Here is a 27,047-nt window from a genome sequence, read left to right on the forward strand (position 1 = left end):
CCTAACCCCACCCCACCACAGGATACCCCTGCTGCCTTCCAAACTGCTTCACTGGCTCCCTCCCCTGACACCACCTCCTCTCACCTCAGACAGTTGGCACAGTCAGCCACTGCTATGTTTGCCGGGGGCTCTTACCTAAGGGTGGGCTTTTAGTTTTTAGGTTCTTAGTGCCCAACCATGACTACTGGGCTCCCATGCAGCCTTGCAAAAGGCTTCAGCAACTCCCCTCCCACCTCAGGCAACTGACAGGGATTATAGCCATCATGATTTTTGTTTTTGTTTTTTTTGGCCAGTCCTGGGCCATCAACTCAGGGCCTGAGCACTGTCCCTGGCTTCTTCCCGCTCAAGGCTAGCACTCTGCCACTTGGGCCACAGCGCCACTTCTGGCCATTTTCTGTATATGTGGTGCTGAGGAATCGAACCCAGGGCCTCATGTATACGAGGCAAGCACTCTTGCCACTAGGCCATATTCCCAGCCCTATAGCCATCATGTTTGTGAGGGGCTCTTTCTTAATGATGGACTTTTAGGTCTTTAGTGTCAAAATCCCCACTACAGAATACCCCTGGTCCTTCCAAACCACTTTGCTAACTCCCCTCCCTCTGGCCTCAGGCAGCTAGTCACCATGTTAGTGAGGGGCTCTTTCTTAATGGTGGGCTTTTAGATCTTTAGTGCCTGACTCCCCACTACAGGACACCCGTGTGACCTTACAAATGGCTTCACTAACTCCCCATCCCCACCACAGGTGGCTTGTGCCACCTACTGCCATGTTCATCAGGGGCTCTTGCTTAATGGTGGGCTTTTAGGTCTTTAGTGGTTGACTCTCCGCTACAGAACACCCCTGCAGCCTTCCAAACTGCTTCATTAACTCCCCTCCCCCCACCTGCCATCCCTTCCCACCCATCCCTCTTCAGGCAGCTTGTGCTACCCGCCACCATGTTCTTGAGGACCTCTTAATTATGAGTGGGTTTTTAGGACTTCAGTGCCTGACTCCTCACTACAGGACACCACTGAGGCCTTCCAAATTGCTTCACTATATCCTCTCCCCTCCACCCACCCGCTCCCCACCTCCCACCACAAGTGGCTTATGGGACCTGCCACCATGTTGAAGGGCTCTTAACAGAGGTCCTTAGTGCCCGACTCCCTGCTACAGGACACCCCTGGGGCCTTCCAAACCACTTCATTAACTCCCTTCCCCCACCTCCCATCTCAGATGGCTTGTGCCACCCACCACCATGTTAGTGAGGGGCTCTTAATTAAGAATGAGCAGTTAGGCCCTTAGTACCCGACTCCCAACTAGGGATACCCTTGTGGCCTTCCAAATCGCTTCTCTCTCCTCCCCTTCCCCAGCCTCTCCCCACCTGCTCTATCCTCCCCGACCTCAGGAGGCTTTTGCCACCTGGCCATGCTTTATCTTTTAAATTTATTTGTATTGTCAAAATGATGTGCAGTGGGGAAAGTTACATACTTAAGCTAAGTACATTTCTTGTCAAACTTGTTAACTCCTCTCTCATTTTTCCTCCACCTTCCCAATCCCCCAAAGGTTGCAGTTAGTTTACAACAAATTGTCTTTTAAGTATTGCTGTTGTACTGGTTTGCCTTTTACTCTATCGTTCCATTTTGATATTCTTCCCTACGAGCTCTTTAACGGTGGGGTTTTAGATCTGTGGTGTCTGATTCCCCACTACAGGACACCCCCCAGGCTTAAAAACTGCTTCTCTAACTTCCCTCACCTCCTTCAGGCAGCTTGTGCGGCCTGCTGCCATATTTGTGAGGGACTCTTTTAACGGTGAGCCTTTAGGTCTTTTATGCTGGACTCCCCACTACACGGTATGCCCGGGGCCTTCCAAATCATTTCACTAACTCCCCTCCCCCCACCTGCCCTCCCCTCACCCATCACCCACCTCAGGTGGTTTGTGCTGACTGCTGCCATGTTTGTGAGGGGCTTTTATTAAATAGTGGGTTTTTAAGTACTTAGTGCCCATTTCTCCACTACCGGACACCCCTGCAGCCTTCCAAACCATTTCACTAACTCTCCTTTCCCCACTTGTTCACCCCTTCCCCACATGCCCTCCTCTCCCCAACCTCCCACCTTAGGTGGCTTGTGCCGCCTGCTGCCATGTTGGTGAGGATCTCTTACTAAACTGTGGGCAGAGGTTCTTAGTGCCCCACTCCCCACTACAGGCCACCCCTGGGGCATTCCAAACTGCTTCTCTAATTCCCCTCCCCCACCCCCTGCTTCAGGTGGCTTTGTGCCAACCAACGCCATGTTGGCCAGGGTCTCTTATTAAACTGTGGGCAGAGGTTCTTACTTAGAACCGGTCTCATCACTACAGGACATACCTGGGGCCTTCCAAACTGCTTTGCTAACTTCCCTCCCCCACACCTGACCTCCCTCACCTCAGGTGGCTTGGTGCCTCCGCTGCCATGTTTGTCAGGGTCTCTTAATAAATGGTGGGCTTTTAGGTCCTTACTGCCCAACTACCCACTATAGGACACCCCCAGAGCCTTTCAAACTGCTTTCCTAACTTCCCTCCCCCAGACCTCCCCTCCCCCACTTCCCGCCTCAGGTGGCTCAGTGCTGCCGCTGCCATGTTGGTCGGGGTATCTTACTAAACAGTGGGCTTTTAGGTCTTGAGTGCCCGACTCCCCACTACAGAGCACCCCCCCCCCGGAGCCTTTCAAACAGCTTTCCAATTTCCCTCCCCCACACCTGACCTCCTGGCTCCGTGTGCCCTCCCCTCCCCCACTTCCCGCCTCAGGTGGCTCAGTACCGCCGCCGCCATGTTGGTCGGGGTCTCTTACTAAACGGTGGGCTTTTAGGTCCTGAGTGCCCGACTTCCCACTACAGGACACCCCCGGAGCCTTTCAAAGGGCTTTCCAACTTCCCTCCCCCACAACTGACCTCCCGGCTCCATTTGCCCTCCCCTCCCCCACTTCCCGCCTCAGGTGGCTCATGCTGCTGCCGCCATGTTGGTTGGGGTAACTCTTACTAAATGGTGGGCTTTTATTTAAGTCGAGTGCCCGACTCCCCACTACAGGACACCCCTGTAGTCTTCCAACCCGATTCTCCCACTGCCGTCCCCCCACCGCCCACCTCGCCTCAGGCAGCAGGTACCGGCTACTACTGCCGCCATTTTGAGAGGGGAAACTCACCTAAGAGTCGATCCTTCGGGATTGGAAGTTGACTAGTTCCGACACCTTCAGAACTTTTCAACTGTTAGCCATCTCTTTCAGCGTTGTGGAGACAGCAGAATCTTTCCAAGTGGGATTCCAAAGAGCTCTGGAAAACACACCAAGCTCCGTGGACCTCCGACACCTAAAATGGCGTCTGGCTCCGGAAGCTCACTTCCCACAATGCCTAGTACTTCCCACAATGCCTTGGCTCCTTGCGTCATCAGGGTCATAGCAAAGTACTTCCGGGACATCCAAAATGGACAGTCGGAAGCCGGATGTTGGAGCAGGCTTTGTCAAAGGGGCTCTGGGAGGCAAATGTGCCGGCAGCTACTTGGCTTGGTAGGCTAAGATAGAACGATCGCTCAGCCCCAGGAAGCAGTAGACTTGAGGAAAAAATTAGAAAAGTAAAACAAAGCTCAGGGACAGCGCCTAAGCACAGAGTTCAAGACCCTGGATGGGCACACGTACAGAAAAATTGACATTTGGGATACAAGGCATTTCTGAGATGCCAAAGACCACCAAGTGCCTCAGATATCACATATAGTTTGTTTCTGGGTCCAGCTATTTGTTCTTAGGGAGAGCAAGAGGATTGGACTGAGCAAACCACCTAGCCCAGCCCCCGTCACTCCTCTCACAAGGCTAGAAGAGCCCGCCCCTCAGGGCACGTCCTTCTTAGGCCCCTCCCCAATGATGTCCCTTGCATCACTTCCGTCTTTATCATTCTTCAGCCTGGCCAGGTGTTCACATGTGCCGCAGCCATTGCAGCGACCATTTTGTATGTCTATGTCCTCCATTGTGTGAGCACTCATGCCTGCAAGTTTCCCTCTTTGCCATTGCATTCTTCTCCCCTTATACTTTTCTTATTGCCGCATATTTCCTTTTTCCTTTTTATTATAAAGTTGATGGACAGAAGAGTGATAGTTAACACAAGTCTGTTACTATGCCGTGCATTTTCTTATTCGTGCATGGCTCCCCCCAGCTCCCTTGCATCCTCTCTCTTTCCCCTGTGACTCACCCCCGTCCTGTAGAGCCCACCCTGCTCCCACACGATTCCCCCCTCCATCCTGCCTTCCCCTGCCCCCTGTCCCGTGGGATCCTCCCTCTCCATGCTCCCCTCTCCCCCACACCGTGATCTTTCCCACCTGCACGTTCCCCAGACCCATGGGGCTCATGCACATGCCCTCCCAGGCCAGCCCGCACCCCTCCCCCACCCACCCACAGGGCCCCCTGCCATCGTCCCCCTGTGTTGTGAGGCCCTCCCTACCGCGCATGCCCCCACACCTTCATGCCCCCAGTACCGTAGTCGTGCCCTACCCATACGGCACCCCTGCCCACATGCCCCCCCATGCCTGCATGCCACTCACCCCCGGCCCACGATGGTTGGAGGGGGGCAGCCCACCCCGCTCCCAACAAGTATATGAAATATTTCAGGGATTACTTAAGAGTTCAGCTATAATTTTACCAAACTCTGAATTTCAACTCCTCACATCTCTAGTGTTTTCTTTCTTTCTTTTTTTTAAATGGTGCTTTAAAAGCTACAAACACCATCTTTGCTCTTTTTTCTTTTTATTCTCCCTCCGTAGTTTCATTTGCTTTCCTGGGCTAAATGCTCAGGAATGGAGTTCGTTGCTCCCAAATTTCAGCAACATAAAATTGAAAGTGCAGGTGGCGGCAAAAGTGCTATCAGGGAAACGTGCTGGTAGCTGCTCTGCTTGGGAGGCTGAGACAGGGAGATCACTCAGCCCCAGGCTTCCACAGCTTTTAGGGGTACGGAGCCAGAATTTGATCTCAAAACAAAATTCGTTCCATCATGAAGGGTCCTTTTATAGGAGAAACACAACCAAATCTGCCTTTACTGTAAGTTTAATTTGCAATTACTTGATGCTTTATTAGACTGAATGCTTTGTTGAATTTTGTTTATGCTCTTTTCTTCTCTTTTAGGATGTTTAAAATTTTTTTTTTAAATTAATTTAAAATGTAATACAGTTTTGTTGTTTTTCCTATGTTTTTCTATTAATAGCCAAGTTTTAGATTTTCTTGAATGTTTTCTGTGCCACCCTGGGATTGTATGCTGCCATGAACACCCCCATTTCCATGCTGATCCGATGCCCCCAGCCCCCTGCTTCCGCCTCTTCCCCTCCCCCCCTCCCTGCTTCCACTCTCTCCTGTCCATGCCATCTGCATCTGCCACGCCATCCGCTTCCAGTGCGCCTCTATCATGCCGTTGCCCACTGCCTCCTCTGCCCTGCTGCCGTGCCCCCTTTCCCCACACCTCCACATGTCATTCCCTCAAATTGAGGCTTTCCTTATCTTTTCCCCTCTGATGGCCAAAGGGGATTGATTTGATATATTAAAGCTAATAATCTACCTGATATTTTAATTTGGGGATATTCATCCAGCTTTTCCAAGTGACTACTTTTTGTTTTGCTTTTATTGTTATGTGATTCTTCTTTGAGTATATGTTTAAGTTTTGTACAGTTTCCAAATTATTCTTTTCTACTTATTAGTAGGTCTCTGGTTCTCTTGTGTTGCACTGTTTGAATAATTGATGCATTATATTTAGGTATAAAACCTGGAAATGCTAGACTTCATTATTCTTATTTTTTACAGCTGTACTTAATAGGCTGAGTTGTTGGTTTTTTAAATCAGATTGACTTAGAATTAAGAACAACTGAAATACTAATAGAACACCACTTGAATATATTATTTTACTCTGCTTATCTGGAATATACTTCCAATCTGTTTAGTCAAATACTCCTGCATTTTGTAGTAAGTATTTTGACTTTTATCTGGGTCATAGTTTTAATTAAAACTGTAGTTTGTAGTTTTTTACTTATTTGAAGCTCAAGGCTAACACTCTACCACTTGAGCCACAGTGACACTTTTAGCTTTTACTGAATAGTTTATTGGAGATAAGAGTCTCAGAGACTTTCCTGCCTGGGCTGGCTTTGATCTGTGATCCTCAGAACTCATCCTCCTGAGTAGCTAGGATTACAGGCAGGAGCCACGGGCACCTGGCTTCACATTATTTTTTATTCTTTTTTTTTTTTTTTTTTGGTCAGCCCTGGGCCTTGGACTCAGAGCCTGAGCACTTTCCCTGGCTTCTTTTTGTTCAAGGCTAGCACTCTACCTCTTGAGCCACAGTGCCCACTTCTGGCTTTTTCTGTGTATGTGGTCCTGAGGAATCGAACCCAGGGCTTCATGCATTCTAGACAAGCACTCTACCACTAAGCCACATTCCCAGCCCCTTCACATTGTTTTTTTAAATTAAATTTTATTGACAAGGTGTTGCGCAAAGAGAGTACAGTTACATATTAAGGCAGTGAGTACATTTCTTGTGATATCTTACACCCTCATTTTTCTTTCCCTTCCCTAGATCAGGTAGGCATATATACAATACCCAGTGTACCAAAATCATATACAGTAACCACGTAGGGTACACCAAAGGAAATTCACCTAGAACTTTAAACATAATGTCAACAATAGAATCCTCCTGTGTCCTTCTCTTGGAGTTGTTTTTGCTTATCCTCATCTTATATGATCATGTGTACATAGCTGTAGAGCTATTGTGATCCACTGATAGGTCTATTCTAGACCTTTTTATGTTTAGTAGTTGTTTTGTTTTAGATACATAATATAAAGTCGCTGACCCAAATGTGGAAATACCATTTGAAAAGAAGTTTGTTGTTTTGCAGACCTGGTCTCTACTGCCCCCCTCCCCAACAGTCTTATATCAAGAAGACCATGCCCCTTTGTTCCCTGTGTTCTAGGCTTGTCTTGCTCAACATTATTTGTTTAAGTTCTGACCATTTCCCTGTGAATACCAATATTATATCATTTCTAATTGCTATGTAGTATTTCATTGTGTATAGGTACCACATTTTTTGAATCCATTCATCTGTAGTGGGGCATCTAGGTTGTTTCCGTATTTTGGCTATTGTGAATTGTGCAGCGATAAACATGGATGTGCAGATGTCTTTATGATACCTCAGACCTGTTGTTCAGGATAGATGCCTAGGAGTGGTATGGCTGGGTCATAGGGTATGTCTGTGCTGAGCATTTTGAGGAACCTCCATACTGTTCTCCAAAGTGGTTGTATTAATTTGCATTCCCACCAACAGTGGAGAAGGGTTCCTCTTTCCCTGCATCCCCTCCAGCATTTGTTGTTGCCTGAATTCAGAGTATAGGCCATTCTAACTGGAGTGAGGTGGTATCTCAGGGTTGTTATTTGCATTTCCTTTACTGCCAGGGATGTTGAACATTTTCTCATACGTTTCTTTGCCATTGTTATCTCTTCTCCTGTGAAGTCTCTCTTTAGCTCCTTTGCCCATTTAATAATTGGTTTATTGGGCTTGGAGGGGGTTAGTTTTTTGAGTTCTCTGTAGATGACGGATATTAGGCCTTTGTCTGTTGCTTTGCTGGTGAAGATCCTTTCCCATATGGTTGGCTGCCTTTCTAGTTTGGTGGCTATGTCTTTAGTTGTGCAGAAACTTTTTATTTTGTAGTAGTCCCATTTGTCGAGACTCTCCCCTATCTGTTGTGCCCCTGGGACTATATTCAGGAAGTTCCTTCCTGCGCCTATAAGTTCTAGTGTCTCTCTCCTATTCTGTCCTTTAGTTTTGGATCTGATGTTGAGGTCCTTAATCCATTTTGAGTTGATCTTGGTGCATGGTGATAGGCTAGGTTCTACTTTGGGTTTTCTACACGTGGCTGCCCAGTTTTCCCAGCACCAGTAGTTGAAGAGGCTATGTTTTTCCATTGTATGCTTTTAGCTACTTTGTCGAATATCAGCTGACTGTAAGAATGCGGCTTTATTTCTGGGTCTTCTATCCTATTCCATTGGTCTTCAGGTCTGTTTTTATGCCAGTACCAGGATGTTTTTGTTATGACAGCTCTATAATAGAGCTTGAAGTCTGGTATTGTGATTCCTCTTGCACTGGTTCTTTTGCCTAGAATTGCTTTGGCTATTCTAGGCCTTTTGTTGTTCCATATGAATTTATAGGTTGTTTTCTCTATTTCTATAGCTGGGATCTTGATGGGGAATGCATTGAATTTGTATAACATTTTGGGCACTATGGCCATTTTCACTATATTGATTCTGCCTACCCATGAGCATGGGAGGTCTTTCCATCTCCTGGTGTCCTCTTTGATTTCCCTTTTTAGATTTTTATAGTTCTCATTAAATAGGTCACTCACATCTTTAGTTAGGTTAATCCCTAGGTAATTTATTCTTTTTTTAGCTATTGCAAATGGTATTATTTCCATAATTCCTTTTCTGCTTGTACATTGCTGGTGTACAAAAAAGCTGCTGATTTTTGTGAGTTGATTTTGTATCCTGCTACTTTGCCAAGATGGTTTATTAGTTCTAGGAGTTTGAGGACTGAGTTTTTTTGGGTCCTTCAGATATAAGATCATGTCATTTGCGAATAGGGATAGTCTGATTTCTTCTTTACCAATGTGGATCCCTTTGATGTCCTCCTCTTGCCTTATTGCTATGGCTAGGGATTCCAGCACTATGTTGAATAGAAGGAGGGAGTGTGGGCATCCTTGTCTTGTTCCTGAGTTTAGGGGAAATGGTTTTAGTTTCTCCCCTCACATTATTTTTTTAAAGTTTAAGTTTTTTTTTTTTTGTCCAGTCGTGGGCCTTGGACTCAGGGCCTGAGCACTGTCCCTGGCTTCTTCCCGCTCAAGGCTAGCACTCTGCCACTTGAGCCACAGCGCTGCTTCTGGCCGTTTTCTGTATATGTGGTGCTGGGGAATCGAACCTAGGGCCTCGTGTATCCGAGGCAGGCACTCTTGCCACTAGGCTATATCCCCAGCCCAAGTATTTTATTTTTGATTTCTATCACTGCCATTATTTATCTCTCTGTGTTTCTGCTTCTTGCTTGATAGTATCTTTATTTCTTATTTTTCACATGGTCCAGAACTAAAAATAGTTAAACAACAATGCTGGTAATGGCATTATTGTTTTGTTCCTGATAAAGATTCCTAGTTTAATTAATTAAATATAATGATGCTTAGTTAGACTATTGTCTTAAAGCACATATTTTGTAATCTTGTTAAGGAACTTAACAAGAAGATCTTGCATCTTAAAATATATGTGGTAGGAAATAGTATGACATCTTTACACATTTTGTCAAGTTTCTTAATTTGGAACTATCCTTGCACCTGTGAAGAAAATGTTGCTTAAAAAATTTAATAGGTGGCTTATGACTATTAATGGGGCTCTTAAATAGTGCTTGTTTGTTTTTGAGTTAGGGTCTTTCAATTTTAAGTACAGTACTGAAAATGTTCTCTAGCAGTAATTCTCAACATTGGCTTTCATTCGATAATCAAGTTGGGAGCTTTAAAAATCCCCAATGTCAACTTGGTCTAGATACTGGTTGGTCATGCCTATAAGCTTAGCTACTTAGAGTCAGAAATCTGGAGGATCAGAATTCAAAGCCAGTATAGGCCCAAAGTTGAGAGTGTGTAAGGGAGACTGAGACTCAGGAGGATTGTGGTTCCAGACCATTCCAGGCAACAAAAAGCTTACAAGACCCCATTTCAACCCAAAAGCTGGGTCTGGCAAGCATCTGTCATACAAGCTATAATGTGGAAGCATCAATGGAAGGATTATGGTCCAGGCTGGCACAGGCAAAAAAACAAGACTCTGGAAAAAATGACTAGAACAGTTAGCCGCTGGAGGCTCATGTCTGTAATACTAGCTACTTAGGAAGCTGAGATCCAAAGATCATGGTTCAAACACAGCCCAGGCAGGAAAGTCCGTGAGACTCATCCCCAATTAACTACCACAAAACCAGAAGGGGAGCAGTGGCTCAAAGTGGTAGAGCACTAGTCTTGAGCAACAAAGTTCAGGGTCAACGCCCACCCCCTGAGTTCAAGCCCCATGACTGACAACAAAAATTAAAAAACAAAACAAACCCAGCTAGAACATACCAGCCACCAGTGGCTCATGACTATAATCCTAGCAAAAAACAGAAATGAAGGCATGGCTCAAGTGGTAGAGTACCAGCTTTGAACAAAGAAAAAGCCATGCCAGAATGTGAAATCCTGAGTCATTCAAGCCCCAGTACTATGTGAATGTACACCACACACATACATACACACACACACACACACACACAACACACATACACAATAAAGTATGCTTATATAATTTAATGGTAATTTGTCTTAGAAAGTGTTATATTTGGATGCATTGTCTCATTCTTGATTGAAGAAGCCAAGCCAGAGTACAAAGCCCTGAGTTCAAGCCCAAGTATGGTCACACACATGAAAATAGAGTACACATGTTTCCTTATTATGCTCTAACTTCTTTTGAACTTCATAATGTAAGTGTGAGCCCATTTTACAAAATATAGACTAAATGTTTTACTTATTACTTTATTTATTTGTTATGAAAGTACCAGGGTGTGAACTGGGGTCCTTAAGAACTACTGCACAGTTGTATCTGTTGTCCACAATCACTTATTGTACACTTGTAAATTTGCTATGAATAGCTCATATTAAATATTATGACAATACTAATGAGAGTACCAATAAAACATTCTTTTTTTGTAGTACAAAGCTTTGAATTCAGGGCCTCATGCTTGCTTGGCTTGCTTCTTTAGACGGTGTTTTACCACTTGATCAATGTCTCCAGCTCTCCTTTTTGCTGGCTGTTTTGGAGTTGGACTTTTTCTGCCCAGGCTTTCTTTAAACAACAATCTCTGAATCTCAGCCTTCTGAGTATCTAGGATTTTAGGTGTGAGTCACTGATATTCATCTTATTTATTTCTGTGATGCTGAGTATGGAGCCAAGCTAGGCATATACTTCCCACTCAGCTGTAATGTATTCAAAGCATTCATTTCTTTTAAGATACTATCTGGCTTTATTGTCCAAGCTGGCCTTAAACTCCTAAGGCTCAAGCAATTCTTATACTAACTCTACCTCCCAAGTAGTGACACCTATAGTGCATGCCACTGTGCCCACCTTCATTAGACCCCTTTTAAAAAAACACACTTTAATGAACATTACTGATGTTTCATCTTTCTTTCCTAACATCTATCTTCCCTAGGAACTGATGCGTGAGAGAGGTTCCCCCCCACCATTATATGATACTACTGAGGTCTGAACTAAGGGCCTCACACTTTCTAAAGGATGGCACTCTACCACTTGAGCCAGACTTCCAGCATAGCGCTTTGCTGGTGGTTTTTTAGAGAGAGTCTAGCAGACTTTTCTTCTTGGACTGGGCCTTATCTGTGATTCTTCTGATCTCAGCATCCTGAGTAGCCAGGATTACAGGTATAGTCAGGGCTGGGAATATGGCCTAGTGGTAAAGTGCTTGCCTCATATACATGAAGCCCTGGCTTTGATTCCTCAGCACCACATAAATAGAAAAAGCCAGAAGTGACGCTGTGGCTCAAGTGGCAGAGTGATAGGACAGTGCTCAGGCCCTGAGTTCAAGGCCCAGGACTGGCAAAAACAAAATAAAACAAACAGGTATAGGCCAAGATAGCTTTTTTCCTTTCTTGTTTCTTTTTTTAATTTTTATTTTTAAACCTTGGGTTTAAACTCGGGCAGGGCCTCACACTTGGTAGGCAGATGCTTTCAGGTGCTACACTCCTTGAGTGCTATGCCTAGCCGTGTTTGGCTTTTATTTTTTCGTTATTTTTATGTTTTTGCCTGAGCCTGATCTTGGCCCATGCAATTTGTCTACTTATGTTTCCTGAATAAGCTGAGTCACTATGCCTGGCTGATGTGTGAGTTTTGATACCATTTTCTCTCTCTCTCTCTCTCTCTCTCTCTTTTTAAATAGAGTCTCACTATGTGACTGGGGCTATCTCAAACCAACTTTCTTCCTGCCTCATCCTTCTGATATAGGCCTGCACCACCATGCTTGGCTGATACTTAGATATTGGGCTCCTGAGCCACTGTCTTATGATTCGTGCAATGGTTGCTCCAGTCTCTCCATCTTGAAAATTTATATGATTTATTTTGAGAGATTAAACTGTTCTTTAGTCTTAGGATTGTGTCACTTCATCTGGGCAAACAGGCTTTTGCACACAATTATTGTGTGCAAATTATTGTGGCAGTCCTGCACCAGATACTAATCATTCTGATAACTTTTTGGGGGGTTCTTGAATTCAGGGCCTTAGTGTTGTCTTTGAGCTTTTGTTGCTCAAGTCTAGCACTCTACCACTTGAGCTACAGCTCCACTTCTAGGTTTTTGATAGTTAACTGGAGATTAGAGTCTTACTGGCTTTTCTGCCTGGGCTGGCTTTTAGCCACAATCCTCAGATTTCAACCTCCTGAGTAGCTAGGGTTATAGGCATGAATCACTGGCACCTGGCCATTTTCATAACATTTTAAATGAAAATTAATAATCTAAATTCCCACCTCCAGCCATTTGGAAGATGTAATACAAAGCAAGTAGTGAAGATTAACTCTTTCCTTTCAAATGGGGGTGGGTGGGTTGAAGGCTTTTTCCATAATTACAGAAAGGAAAAAGAGAGGTCAAGGAGACCATAATGCATCTTAAGTTGTACCTAATCTTCCATAAATACACACTTCTGAGTCTTTTTAAGTGTCAAAAGACTCTGAATTCAGAAATATAGAACATTTGAAGACACTCATTTATAATGAGGAAGTCATATTATTAAACGTTCATTGATTTCATATTTTATGTTCTCTAGGCTAGAATCAAAATTCCAAATGGCTTTGTGCTGAGGCAGGTAGCCTTGTATACTGTAAATACCATAGGACCTGTGGAAGCCTGTGGAGAGCTGATGATTATACACCCTGCCAAACGACATTTACAATTTCTTCTCATGGAAATTGCAGCTAAATACATCCTCTAGAACCTTACTTACTATTCAGTGTCTGCTTGACTTAGAAATGAAGAGAAAATCCTATGACCTCATATTTTTCTATACTTCTTTTACTTCTAGAATTTTTAAATTTAGGTTCTTTTTTTCTGGATTTTCTGATAACATCAAATTGTATTGTCATTTAGGTCATGTGTAAAATTAAATCTATTCAGTGTATTTTCCCTACCATCTACTGCCACATTTTACAGTTTGCTCTTCCTCTTTTTTACCCTTGTCTTTTCACTCTGACCATTATCTGATTCATTTTGTATTTTTCATGTTGTAGTTTGGCAACTTGTATCCTTCTGGGAACAGAACATAAAAATCCAGTCTATCAATCTCTCTTTTCTATACATACTGATACTCAGTCTTTTAAATATATATTTCCATTTTATCCTTTTCTGTCTCTTTCTTTCTCTCTTTTTCCCTTCCTTCTTCCTCTCCCTCTCCTCTTCCTGCAGTATTTGAGTTTGAACTGAGAGCCTCATACTTCTTAGGCTATCTCTTGAACTATATCCTTATCCCCTTTCTTCTACTTTTATTACATCTCTCTTGGTCTCTACCTCTCTCCAAATGCTACTGGAGTTTGAACTCAGCACCTTGCAAATGTTTTATTTACCACAGAGACCTGCGTCCTGCATTTTTGTTTTAGGTTTTCCTTTTTTTTCAGATAAGTTTTGCACTTTCCCCTGGGTGCCTTGGACTGCCATCTTACTACTTCTGCCTCCTTATTAGAAGCTGGAATTATAAGTATGTGCCACTTTACCAAGCATGTTGGTTAAGGTCTGTATGAGAGGTCTTATTAACCTTTTTCCCAGCTTAGCCATTAACAATTATCTTTTATCTTGGCCTTACATGTAGCCGGATCTACAGGTATGAGCCACCAGTGCTGGGCATCTTTTCATTGAATGCATCATTTGATTTGTTAATATTATGATGATTATATCTATGATAATTGTTTTCACCTGACCTATTCCAGTTTATTCATTCACAAATTTATGCCAATAACTCAACATATCCCTTGGATAAGAGCTAAGAATATTTTCTTCAGTTTCCTGTCTGATTACAAAGGAAAAAAAATCCAAGATTGAATATTCCCTCTTTTGAAATGTCAATCAAGGCCCAGATCTCTGTGCTTTCAGATTTTCTAATATTATTCTTCCTCAATTCATGATTTTTTTTCAATGTTAGGTTTGAGCTCAGGACCACAAGGTTGTTTGTCTTGCTTGCTCAGCTTGCTTGCATGACTGACACTCTACTGCTTGAGGTATACCTCCAGCTCTGTCCTTGGCTGTTGTTTTGGATATGGAATCTTGTGAACTTTTCTGCTTAGGCTGGCTACGTACTGCAATCCTCCAGGTCTCTGCCTCCTGCATAGCTAGAGTTATAGGTGTAGGCAACTAGAGCCCAGCCTGGGCTAGTTTTATTGAGATACAATTCACATAAAACTCTATCTCTTTTTGTGGTAGTTTTGAGGTGTGAACTCAAGGTCAAGTTTTCCCTTATATTTTTTACTCAAGGTTGGGACTTTACCACTTGACTCACACCTTCAATTTCAGCTTTTTGCTAGTTAGTTGGTGATGGATGGAGTTTTGCAGACTTTTCTGCTCAGGTTGGCTTTGAACTATAATCCTCAGATCTCAGCCTCCTGAATAGCTAAGATCACAGTCATGAACCACTGGTGCTTGGTATAAAGTTATCATTTAAAAATGACCTACAGGGCTGGGAATGTGGCTTAGTGGTAGAGTGCTTGCCTAGCATGTATGAAGCCCTGGGTTCAATTCTTCAGTACCACATAAAGAGAAAAAGCCAGAAGTGGTGCTGTGGCTCAAGTGGTAGAGTGCTAGCCTTGAGCAAAGGAAACTCAGGGACAGAGCCTAGGCCCTGAGTTCAAGCCCTAGGACTGGCAAAAAAAATGCCCTACAGAATTTGGTGTGTAACATGTTTTTTCTAATTAAGGTAAAACTCCCATAACAATGAAATAAACTATTAGCCACTTAAAAAGGGAAATTCAGTGACACTTAGGACATTTACATTGTCTCTTTGTAGTTCCAAAACATTTTCGTCATTGCAGAATAAATAACCAGAACCTCTGTACTTGGGCTGGGAATATGGCCTAGTGGCAAGAGTGCTTGCCTGGTATACAAGAAGCCCTGGGTTTGATTCCTCAGCACCACGTATATACAAAAAGGCCAGAAGTGGCACTGTGGCTCAAGTGGCAGAGTGATAGCCTTGAGCAAAAAGAAGCCAGGGACAGTGCTCAGGCCCTGCCAGGACTGGCAGAAAACAAAACCAAACCTTTGTACTCATTCAGCAATATTTTACCTGAATTACTCCTTCAGTTCAAATGTGACAGCATTCTGACCTTGGATCTGGACAAGTGCCTTCCCCCGAGAAACTAGCTACACATAGCATCATTTTGGAGTGACGTCAAAATGCATTAAAATTATTATGTATTAATTGTGCAAAAAGATTTTCACAGTGATATTTCCATATATGCACATAAAATATTCATCTCATTAATTTCGTATACACCTTCCTTTAAAGTGTGTGTGTGTGTGTGTGTGTGTGTGTGTGTGCGCGTGTGCCAGTACCGGAGGTGGAACTCAGGGCCTTGTACTCTTGCTTTTTTTTTAAGCTCTCATCTGGTATTCTGCCACTTAAACTGCACCTTCACTCCCTGATTTTTACTGGTAAACCACCATAAAAGTCTTATGGATTTGACTGCCCAGGCTGGTTCTGACTCATGCTCCTCAGATCTCAACCTTCTGAATAGCTAGGATTATAGATGTGAGCCACCGGCACCAGGCTTAAACAATTTTTTGGGGGGGGGAGGGGGGGAGGTTCCAGTTTTGGAGCTTGAAGTTAGGGCCTTGGTGTTGTCCATGAGTTGTTTTTGTTTTTTCACCATTTGAGCGATAGCTCCACTTCTGTTTTTTTGGTGATTAATACGAGTTAAGAGTCTCATGGACTTTCTTGCTCTGGTTGGCTTTGAACCACAATCTTCAGTTTCAGCCTCCTGATAGCTAGGATTACAGACATGAACCACTGGGGCCTCCAATAATTTTTAATGAATTCCTTCCCTTCCTTCCTTCCTTCCTTCTTTCCTTCCTTCCTTCCTTCCTTCCTTCCTTCCTTCCTTCCTTCCTTCCTTCCTTCCTTCCTCCCTCCCTCCCTCCCTCCCTCTCTCCCTCCCTTCCTTCCTTCCTTCTTTCCTTCTTTCTTCTTTGCCTTCTTTCTTTTCTTTGTATTGGGGCTTGAACTTAGGGCCTGGATACTGTCCCTCGGCCTTTCCACTCAAAGCTGGCACTCTACCACTTGAACCACAGCTCCAATTCTGGCTTTTTGGTAGTTGGGGATAAGAGTCTCATGAATTTTCTTGCCCTAACTGGCTTTGAACCACAATTCTTAGATCTCAGCCTCCTGAATAGCCAGGATTACAGGTGAGAGCCAGCAGCGCCCAGCTTCATTACTTTATTTTCACACATGCATATAATATACCTTGCTAATATTATATCTTCCCCCAGTCTACCCTCTCTTTTCACCCAAAAGTGTTATTTTAAAGGAATAGATCCCTGGGATCACTGGCTTCATAGAACCTGTTCCTGTAAGGAACAGTAACCAACATTGGCCAACTGATCTATTCATTTTGATATCTGCCAATTACTAAAACTCATTTAAAACTTCACTTATGATAACAAAGCTTCTAGTGCTGATCAAGCATTTTGTTAGTCATTTTGAAGTATGAGCTTCTGAGAAAAAGTTGCTAAGCACTTCTGGGATGTATTTTCTTAATTAGAGTAACTGACCACTCCTACAGAGTCAATTGGTATGTATATTGTCCACATTGGATAATCTTAAAATTATTTAATATGCAAAATTAACATTTGCGGGGCTGGGAATATGGCCTAGTGGTAAAGTGCTTCCCTTGAATACATGAAACCCTGGCTTCAATTCCTCAGCACCACATATATAGAAAAAAGCCAGAAGTGGTGCTGTGGCTCAGGTGGTAGAGTACTAGCCTTGAGCAAAAAGAAGCCAGGGACAGTGCTCAGGCCCTGAGTTCAAGCCCCAAGCTTGGCAAAAAAAAAATTGCAAGCTAAGTAATAAAAATGATTAAAAGTAAGCAGCAAAGGGAATAGGTACAGGCACTCTCAAGAAGTCTGTATCCCAGGTCAAGCTTGAAATGGTAGTGTAAATATACTGTTCCCACAATTGTTCTCAATTACAGTGTCTTCCTCCGTATGTGGGCAGGTTGCCCTGTTGAGAATGTTTCCTAATATTAAAAGATACATACTCATACCACATAGTACCCACTCATAGAAACTATTTCATCTGGTCTTTCAAAAGGGGCACATAGCTTTCTGCTTTGGAATTTTTTACTGTCTCTGATTTTCACTAAAACCAAAGTAGCACTCTCCCCCCCTCTCTGTTTCTCTCTCTCTCTCTCTCTCTCTCTCTCTCTCTCTCTCTCTCTGTGTGTGTGTGTGTGTGTGTGTGTGTGTGTGTCTGTGTGTGTGTGTGTGTGTGTGTGTAATGCCTGGCTTTGAACTCAACTCAGGAGTTTTACTTGCTTGGCTTGCTTACTCAGTTGATGCTCTACCGTTTGAGCCACATCTCGGCCTAGATTTGTTTCCCTTCTTTATTGTCAAAGTGAAGTAGAGAGGTTACAGTCTCATAGGTAAGGCAAGTGCATTTCTTATCCAACTTGTTGCCTCCTCCCTAATTTTTCCTTTATCTCCCCCCTCCTCAGTTCACCCCACCCCATGAGTTGTATGGTTGGTTTACATCGATTAGTTTTGTAAGTATCACTGTTGCATTGTTTTTTTTTATTTTTATCCTTTGTCACTCGAGTTTGGTATTCCCTTTCCCTTCCCTAGTTCCAATATATACAGTATTCAGGGCACTAAGATCAGTTACAGTAATAGCAGGAGTAAAACCATGGGAAAGGAGTACGAGAGAAAAGAAAGGTACAGTTTCACATGGCATGTTGGAATTATCTACAACAATGATATACCACTTATTTCCATAACATGGAGTTCATTTCGCTTATCATCTTATGTGTTCATAAGGGTATAGCTATTGAGCTATTGTGATCTTCTGCTAGGACTATCCTAGAGATGTACTAATTATTCCCTAGGAGGGAAACAATCGAGTCCATGTTTCTTTGGGTCTGGCTGACTTCACTTAGTATGATTTTTTCCAAGTCCTTCCATTTCCTTATGAATGAGGCAGTGCCATTCTTTCTGACAGAGGCATAGAATTGCATTGTATATATGTATCACATTTTCTTGATCCACTCATCTACTGAGGGGCATCTGGGTTTGTTCCATATTTTAGCAATGACAGATTGTGCTGCGATGAACATTGTTGTCCTGGTGGCTTTAATATGGTCTTGCTTGTAATATTTTGGGTAGATGCCCCAAAGTGGGACTGCTGGGTCATAGGGGAGCTCTATATTTAGCTTTCGGAGGAACCTCCATACTGCTTTTCAGAGTGGTTTAATAAGTTTACATTCCCACAAACAATGTAGTAGGGTTTCATTTTGGCCATATCCCCTCAGCATTTGCCATGGTTAGTTTTCTTGATAATGGCCATTCTTACTGGGGTGAGGTAGAATCTCAGTGTTGTTTTGATTTGTATTTCTTTTATGGCCAGTGATATAGAGCACTTCTTCATGTGTCTCTTGGCCATTCTCATTTCCTCTTCAGACAAGTCTCTTTTTAGGTCTTTGGCCCATTTGTTGAGGGGGCCATTGGTTCTTTGAGGATTTGTTTTGGAGAAATTTAATTTTTTGAATTCTGCATATATTTTATATATGAGGCCTTTGTCCATTGTATGGCTAGTAAAGATCTTCCCCCAATCTGTGGGCTTTCTGTTTATCTTGCAAGCTATGTCCTTTCTGGCCTAGATTTTTTTCTGGTTGTTTTGGTAATGGAAACTATAGAAGCCTCAAACTGTAATCTTGTAGATCTCAGCCTCCTTAATATCTAGGATTACAGTCATGGGCCATTGGCCATTGGTACCTGTGCTATTTTTATATTTTAATTTCTTCTGCTTTAATCTTGTAAACATATATTTATTATCCTTAAACAGTTGTACAAAGGAGTTTCAATTCAACCTGTCAATTTATGAGTTCATTGCATTTGTTCAGTGTCACCCCTTCCATCATCCTCTCCCATCAGCAATCCAAACCCCACCATCCCATCAAGTCATCTGGTTTGGTTTTCACAGACATACATTGAATATTGTAACAAAACTTGTTTTCACAGTGTGAGAAAAGATATTTCTGTTTTTAATATATGAGTTTAGAATCCTACTGTGAAATTCCATAGATAGCAGTTAACTTTCTGGTATAAAATGATGAATTTATTTCCTGAATATAGTTTCCTTGTTTGAACCAAAATGCCACAAAAAGATGAAATAATTTCCATGTATTATAACCATGATTGTATCTACATCCTCTATTTCTGATGTGTAGATTGTCTTCTTGGAAAAAAAATTCAACTTTTTTCTTGTCACCCACCAAAAATATACAAGTAACAGCTTTATTGATTTTAAATTTGCTGAATGTTTTCATCATTTCTAATTATTCCAACAGGTATTATCTTTTGATGCCTATGTGGAAGATGAAGTACCTGATAAAAGACAAGAAGACTATAGAATAAGAGTCTATAAAATCTACTTCTATCCTGAAGATGACACAATTGAAGTAAACGAGCCACAGTTGCCAAATAGTGGACTGCTTCAAGGTATCTTTTTATTATCATTCTTTCACTTGTACCTGTGCTTTTATAGACATTTTTAGCCATTTATTTATTACTAATATTTATTTATTTTTATTGGGTTTTCATTTGTTTGTTTTGTGCTGGTCCCGGAGATTGAACTCAGGACCTGAGCACTGTCCCAGGATATAAGAGTCATGTTGACTTTCCTGCTCAGGCTGGCTTTGAACTGTAGTCCTCAGATTTCAGCCTCCTGAGTAACTAGGATTACAGGTACCTGGAAGTTGTTACTTTTGTGCCAGTACTGGGGCTTGGACACAGTGCTTGGCACTCTTGCCAATTTGTTTTTTTTTCTCAAAGGACTACCATTTGAACCACATTCCTACTTTTGGCTATTTTCAGATTAATTGGAAATGTGAGCCTCACACTTTTCTACTTAGGCTTACTTCAAACTTTGATCCTCAGGTATCAGCCTCCTGAATAGCTGGGATTACAAGCATAAGACCTCAATGCCCAGATGTTTATTATTAATTATAATTTGGTAATACTGAAATGTGAGCTCAGATCCTCACTGTTGACTAAGCAGGTACTCTTATTGCCAAGTCATGTCTCCAGCCCTGACTTTTTACCCTTTACTTTTGAGAGAGCCTCTTGTTTTCTGTCCAGGTACACACCTGGACACAATACACCTATGTTAGGCTTCCTGCTAGCTAGGAAAACAGGTGCTTACCACTGTACCCAGCTCTTTATTGAGAAAGGGTTTCTTAAATGTTTTTCTCATCTTCCCATGTAGCTAGGATTACAAGTGTGAGCCACCATAGCCTGACTTTTCTTCAGCTTAAAAAGAAATCATGCTAATAGTTAGATATTTGGCAGTGGTAAATATAAACACATCGTTAACAAGTAGTTAATAACAGTGCCTTATCAGCCTTCTACTCCTCACACCTCAGCATTGGCCTGTTCTTTCTATGTGTATTTTCTTTCAGGTGCTGCTCTAATATAAGTAAACTTTCCTCTGTCCTTGACTTTGTTACCAAGTTCTTTGTTCCATTTTCCATGACTGCACTGCTTCCTAATTCCTTCTGGAGAAGAGAAAGTTGTTCTCCACTGCCATTTCCAGATTGATAATGTCTCTTTCTTAAATTTATTAATATTCATTTCAACCATCCCTTCCTCATCCTCATACTGGGAACTAATATCATTTATGGTCACTAAAAACTAACCTATAGTCTATATTAGTTTTATTATTATTGTCACCCAATATCTGATAGAAACAATTTTAAGCAGGGAAGGTTTATTTTGGTTCACAGTAGCAGAGGTTTCAGTCCTTTTTGTCATGAGTATGACAGAGTAGAGTAGTACACATCATGGCAGACAGGAAGCAGAGGAGAGTGATAACTGGAAGTAGCTTACAGTAGGGCAAGAACATATCCCTAGTGACTTCACCCAGTCTGGTCCCACCTTCTACAGTTCTGTCACCATAGTCTTCACATTTTGAATCCATCAGTGGATTACGATATTCATATATCAGAGGCCTTATGATGACTGATTTCTTCTCTTTTTGCTATGGGTCCTTCCTTTGGGATGATATCAAGTTCTCAATACTTTCATGGGACAGCAACTGCGATGTTGAAAGGACTAAAAATTTGTTATGTGCAAGATAGAATGATGCAAAATGATATTTGTTTGTCATGGGAAGACTCAAGCATGTCTGATAAATGCCTTTAGATAAGTAAAGAAATGTCTTATTTATTTTTTCTATTCTCAAGGATGACCTCCGGGGCTCAAAATTCATGTCAGTAAAAGGAAGAAATTTGTAGTAGGGATCTGCCAAAAGTTGTAGTGGCTGACATAGAGGGACTTACAGGAATGTTGGTGTTGAGTGGAGGAGTGGGGAGTCATATGTTTGTTTCTTCATTGGTATAGGTATAGGTATAGGAGGGGAGTTGAGTGGGTTTTTTTGGGGGGTGGTTTATATAAATGCATTTCTGGGGTCTTTTGTTGCACAAGGATCCATAATTTTTGGAAGTAACATCTTTCTTTGTGTTTTGGAGTATTATATCTTCAGTATCTCAGACTTAGAAATTGACTTCTCTGACAACGGTCCTTTCATTTTTACTTTCCTTGATTGCTTATGCTGAGTGCAACCTTTTATTTTTCATTTTCTTAAGAAAATATATCCTGAATCAATCCCATGTCTTTTGTAAATAGCCTAGGACTGTTTATTGTCAGCAAGGGGGCACAGACCTTCCCATGGGTTTGGAGGTTGTGTGAGGGACTGGACTTTGAAGTAGGGCCCTATGTCATTTTGACCCCTTTACTGCTATTTATTTATTTGCAGTACTGGGGTTTGAATTCAAATCTCCTGTTTATTTAGCAAGCACTCTACTACTTGAGCTATGTTTCCCTTCCTATTGCTTTAGCTTGTTTTTAGATAGAAACTTACACTTCTCTTTGGGCTGGCCTCAGACTGTGATCCTCCTAACTTTCTACCATAATGATTTTTTGGGGTGTGTATTTGTGGTGCTGGGATCAAACTCAAGACCTTATACATGCTAGGAGAACACTCTGCCAATGATTACAGGCCTTACATTCATCTTTTGATTTAGTAGAATACTAGACATAGCTGTCTACTGTTATCTCCCTGTCTCCATTTTCACTCCTCCCACAATCTGTTCTTTATGCAGCAGCCGTGGTGTTGCCTGGAATATTAACTTGAAGCAATGGTGGCTTCCAAGAAGTATGCATAAAACCTCTCCCAGAGGCCACAGAACAGATGGTTCAAGGGCCAAATTAAAATGCCTGAATCACATGACAGATTAATATAATTCAAAATGCATCAGAAGTTAATTCATTGGAAGAGCCTTACTTAATATATGCAAGGGCTTGTGTTCTGTTCCTAGTCCTGCAAAACAAAATAAAAAGGATAAACAGTCTAAAAAGCACAGTGGAAAAGCAAGGGGAAAGAGACAGGGTAGGTTCATTCCTAGCAAGTTCAGTGCAGGGTTGACTCTGCTTGAATTCTGTGGTAGGCAATTGTCTTCTTTCTCTTCTTCAGCAGTCTTGTTTGTGAATAGTGTGGTTTGGAGAACAGAATTAGGGCTCAAGCAAGGAGAAGACAGAGAGAAAGAGCCCAGGACCAAGAACACAAACTTGCTCAGTTGGCAAGAGGCAGGATTGTGTATGCTTGGCTACAGCTATAGCTCACTAGTAACCCTACTGAATAATAATGAATTTGTTTGTATTTCTTGAACAGAGGGTACATGGAGCCAGAGTGGGTGTTGCCGATGAATGAGTGGCTGAATTAAGCCTCATGAATATTGAGTACTCATGAATATTTAGGTATTTTAGTGTATCATGAATATTTAAGGCCCAGGTGTCACATGTATATTTAATACCTACTGAAAATTAGCTATCTTTTGATTTTTCCATTCCTTTTCTTCTATGCTTAACAAATATATCCCACTTGACTATTTTTATTGTTATTATGATTTCTGTCTATGTTGAATAGTTTTTGCACATTAGCTATTTATTTAGGTCTCATACAGCCATAGTGATATATCACAATGAGTTCCAAGCTCTTAGAAGTCATGGTAGCATAAGACAAGTTTTTTAAAATTGGTAAGAATATATTAGAAATTATTTAAAGAATTGTTTAATAGCAAAATTTATATCTTTTCATTTTTGGAAACATCTGTTTTACTTGTGTATGTGATTAGGTGAGTGACTGCTTTAGAAATTTTTTTTTCATGGTACTGGTGATTGAACTCAGGCCTTTATGCTTACTAGACATGTACTCTACCAATTGAGCTACTCTCCAGTCTATAAAATATATTTCCTTATAGGTTTTAAATTTAACTCCTTGCTATGATATTCCCTAAGCAGTTTTTGCTTATTCTTGTTATTTTCTCCACCATGACACCAAAGTGATGAAATTCACAAGCCATTCTAAGCTTGCATTGATGACTTGGATCATATTTTTATTTCTGTTACTTTTTAAAGTAAAGACTCGTGTTTTTGTGGCTCCCTCGCCCATGCCCTGTGAATCTTTATTTCATTTAGTTATCCAGGGAGAAATACAAACCACAACTTCTAGGAGGATCATGTAATTAATGGCTCTTATTAAGACTTTAATTTTCTCAGCCTCTTGATTTCAATCTCACAAAGGCAGCTTCCAAAGGCAAGTTCAAGATTGTCTTAATGTTGCACTTGAAAACCATTTTTAGATAAGGAGGAAGTCATATTATTTATAAAGACTCAGGGAAAAGAAAGAACTTGAGTAAAAAATTAAAATTTCTTTGGAAAATTTCATAATTTTTGATTGGCTTCCTGTGGCGAAGACATTTCTCCGTATGGAGGTACAGCCCAAAGATTCTGAACACAATGCACAGTAATCACACTTTGTAATGACACAGAGTTTGTCAACAGAGTGGAAAAACTTAGAGGGCTGTAGCAATTCCTGTTGAAAGCAGACATGAGAAAACACTCTGTCATCAAGTTTTGTTCAGAAAAAAACCAGTTTCTCTTGAAATATTTAGTATGATGATTCTTGTTGAAGAAAGTCTGTTTGGACAGTGCATAGTTTCCTAAATTAAGTGATTGGGGAAAAGAGTAAGAAAATGAACTCAATGAGCCAATGATTCAGACCTCGGTGGATGGGGTATACATAGCATTTCTTTTTCAGTTGTCTTCAGTGGCCAGGGCCTGCCTTCCATGCGCTTATGAGCCCTGCAAACGAGGCAAGAGGTCAAATTTAGTCCATAGACATTGGTAGTGTTTCTGTCACTTCATAGGACTTTGCTATTTTCCCAAGAAACTAAGGTACAAGATACACTTGTTGCTTGTAGATCTGACCACTCAAGAAATCAGTGAAGCTGGGTGAACTGAAGGGAACTTGCCCCACCATTTTAGTCACTTCTACTATCATGTACTTTTTTTTTCCCCAGTGGTGAGAGTTTGGAATAAACCAGAAATAAGAGGTATCCATTTGCACAGTGTCAAAATAGGTTTTGAATTACGTGTAGCTTCTAACCAGAATAGCATGTTTTTAAGATTTACAAGTTCTTATTGTCAGAGTTGTGTGTTGTATGCTATTAAGTCAACATCACAATTGCAGGCTTGCTTTTATCTCTTTCCATGACATTATTTTCATTTGGGTTAGATATGTAATATTTATAGAATGTTGCTTTTTTGCTGGAACGTATTTAAAGAATTTTATATCAGACCCTAAATGTCAAGTTTTCCTCCTTAATTGTCTAACAGAATAAAAATTCAATATTACCATGTGTAGGCCTGCACCAATGGCTCACACCTGTAAATGCCTGTAATCCTAGCAACTGAAATCTGAAGATCACAGTTCAAAGCCATCCTGGGCAGGAAAGTATATGAGACTCATATCTCCAATTAACCTCCAGAAAGCTAGAAGTGGAGCTGTGGCTCAAGAGATAGAGTGCCATCCTTGCGTGAAAAAGCTAAGGGACAGTGCTAAGACTCTAAATTGAAGCCCAGTACTGATGACAAAAACAAAAATAACAATACTACCATGTCTGAATTATTTTATGCTAAAGAAAAATAATGGTAAGAAATATACATATTATGAAACTTTGACAATAAGTAAGTAAAAAAAAGAGAGTAAAAAAGAGGAATGTATGTAATATCTGGCATGGTACATACTGCTATCATCAGCTAGCTTTCTTCAGAAGTTTTTTTCCTTCAGGTCTAAGGTCAAGAACTGGCTTTTCATAGGTATTAGTATAACAACCAAATTAAAAACTTGGTTAAAAACACTAATCATTGATGGAAGAGATGGGAGATCAATTGAAAAGAACAATATGAAATTAAAAAGATCAGAAAGTGGTGGGTTGGGGGTTACTTGCAAGTTGGAGTTGAGAGGTATTTGGGAGAGCAGATAAGTGTATATAAAAAAAACTCAAGAAGGTGGTAATATAAGAGGATTTTAGGATACCTACCAATCTATTGGTGCTCATTCAATGCTTAAGGTGCACATTTATTGACTTATTTTTCGTTATGATCAGAGATTTTTTTTCAGTGTTACAGTTTGAACTCAGGGTCTCAAACTTGCTTAGCTTGCTTCTTTAGCTTGTGCTGTACCACTTCAGCCTCACCTCCAGACCTGCTTTTGATTGATTATTTTAGATAATAGAGTCTCACAGCCTGAGCTAGCTTTGAGCTGCAATCTTCTGGATCTTAGCTTCCTGAGAAGCTAGGATTATAGGCACAAGATACCAACATCTGAATAGAGACATGGTATTTTAAATATTTATTTGTTTCAAGACAGATGCCAGAATATCTGTATTAAAAGATATTCCTGGGCTGGGAAGGTGGCTTAGTGGTAGAGTGCTTGCCTAGCATGCATGAAGCCCTGGGTTCGATTCCTCAGCACCACATAAACAGAAAAAGCCAGAAGTGGTGCTGTGGCTCAAGTGGCAGAGTGCTGGCCTTGAGCAAAAGGAAGCCAGGGACCGTGCTCAGGCCCCAAGCTCAAGCCCCAGGACTGGCCAAAATAAAAAAGATATTTCTTCAGGATGCTGGTGGCTCATGCCTGTAATCCTAGCTATTCAGGAAGCTGAGATCTGTGTACCTCAGTTGAAGCTAGCCTTGGCAAGAAACTCCATGAGACTCTTATCTCCAATTAACTACCATAAAAGCTGGAAGTATAACTGTGGCTCCAGTTGTAGAATGTTAGCCATGAGCAAACAAACAACAAACCCCCCAAAACCAGGGACATTGTCTAGGCCCTGAGTTCAAGCCCTAGGATTGGCACAAAAGAGTTATTTTTCTGAAACCCATACTCAAAAGTGACATTTCTGAAAAGTACCAGTGAAACTGGAATAATTATTTTAGCAGAGGATTAATATAGAAACACAAGGTAAGGAAAAAGTCTTCTTATCATGTCTGGTCACCATTAATGCTCTTAGTATTTTTAGGATAAAAATTTAGCAGACACAGTGACAAGAAGCAATTCCATTTTTATATTCATTTACCTAAAAAATACCTGCCTCTAATCTTGGGTGTACCTTAGCCTTAGTAAGATGAAATAAACATACTTACAACTTTAGTAAAAATTTAATTTTAGTGGTATAAGAAAAATCTAAGGCAACTCCCATCTGAATGACATGAAAGCACATTGAACAGAAATGGATATAAGGCTATATTGATCTCAACAATAGGGACATGCTATAAAGTTAAAGCTTACACAGTGTAGTCAGATAGCAAGGCTTTGAAAAGGAAGGAAGGTGTAAAAGAAAAGTATAAGCTGAAAAGCAGGTACACAA

At 41.4% G+C, this 27,047-nt stretch overlaps 1 protein-coding gene across 1 annotated transcript in view; it reads left to right on the plus strand.

Moving 5' to 3' along the window:
- The window catches only part of Efhc2 (EF-hand domain containing 2), a 153,478-nt gene that overhangs the window by 34,173 nt on the left and 92,258 nt on the right, over positions 1 to 27,047 (plus strand). The window contains exon 3 of the mRNA XM_048335429.1: positions 19,629 to 19,779. Coding sequence (XP_048191386.1) covers positions 19,629 to 19,779 — 151 coding nt within the window. The remainder of the gene's footprint in view (positions 1 to 19,628; positions 19,780 to 27,047) is intronic.

The sequence above is a fragment of the Perognathus longimembris genome, chromosome 28 (genome assembly GCF_023159225.1).
Source record: "Perognathus longimembris pacificus isolate PPM17 chromosome 28, ASM2315922v1, whole genome shotgun sequence".
NCBI classification, from domain to species: Eukaryota; Metazoa; Chordata; class Mammalia; order Rodentia; family Heteromyidae; genus Perognathus; species Perognathus longimembris.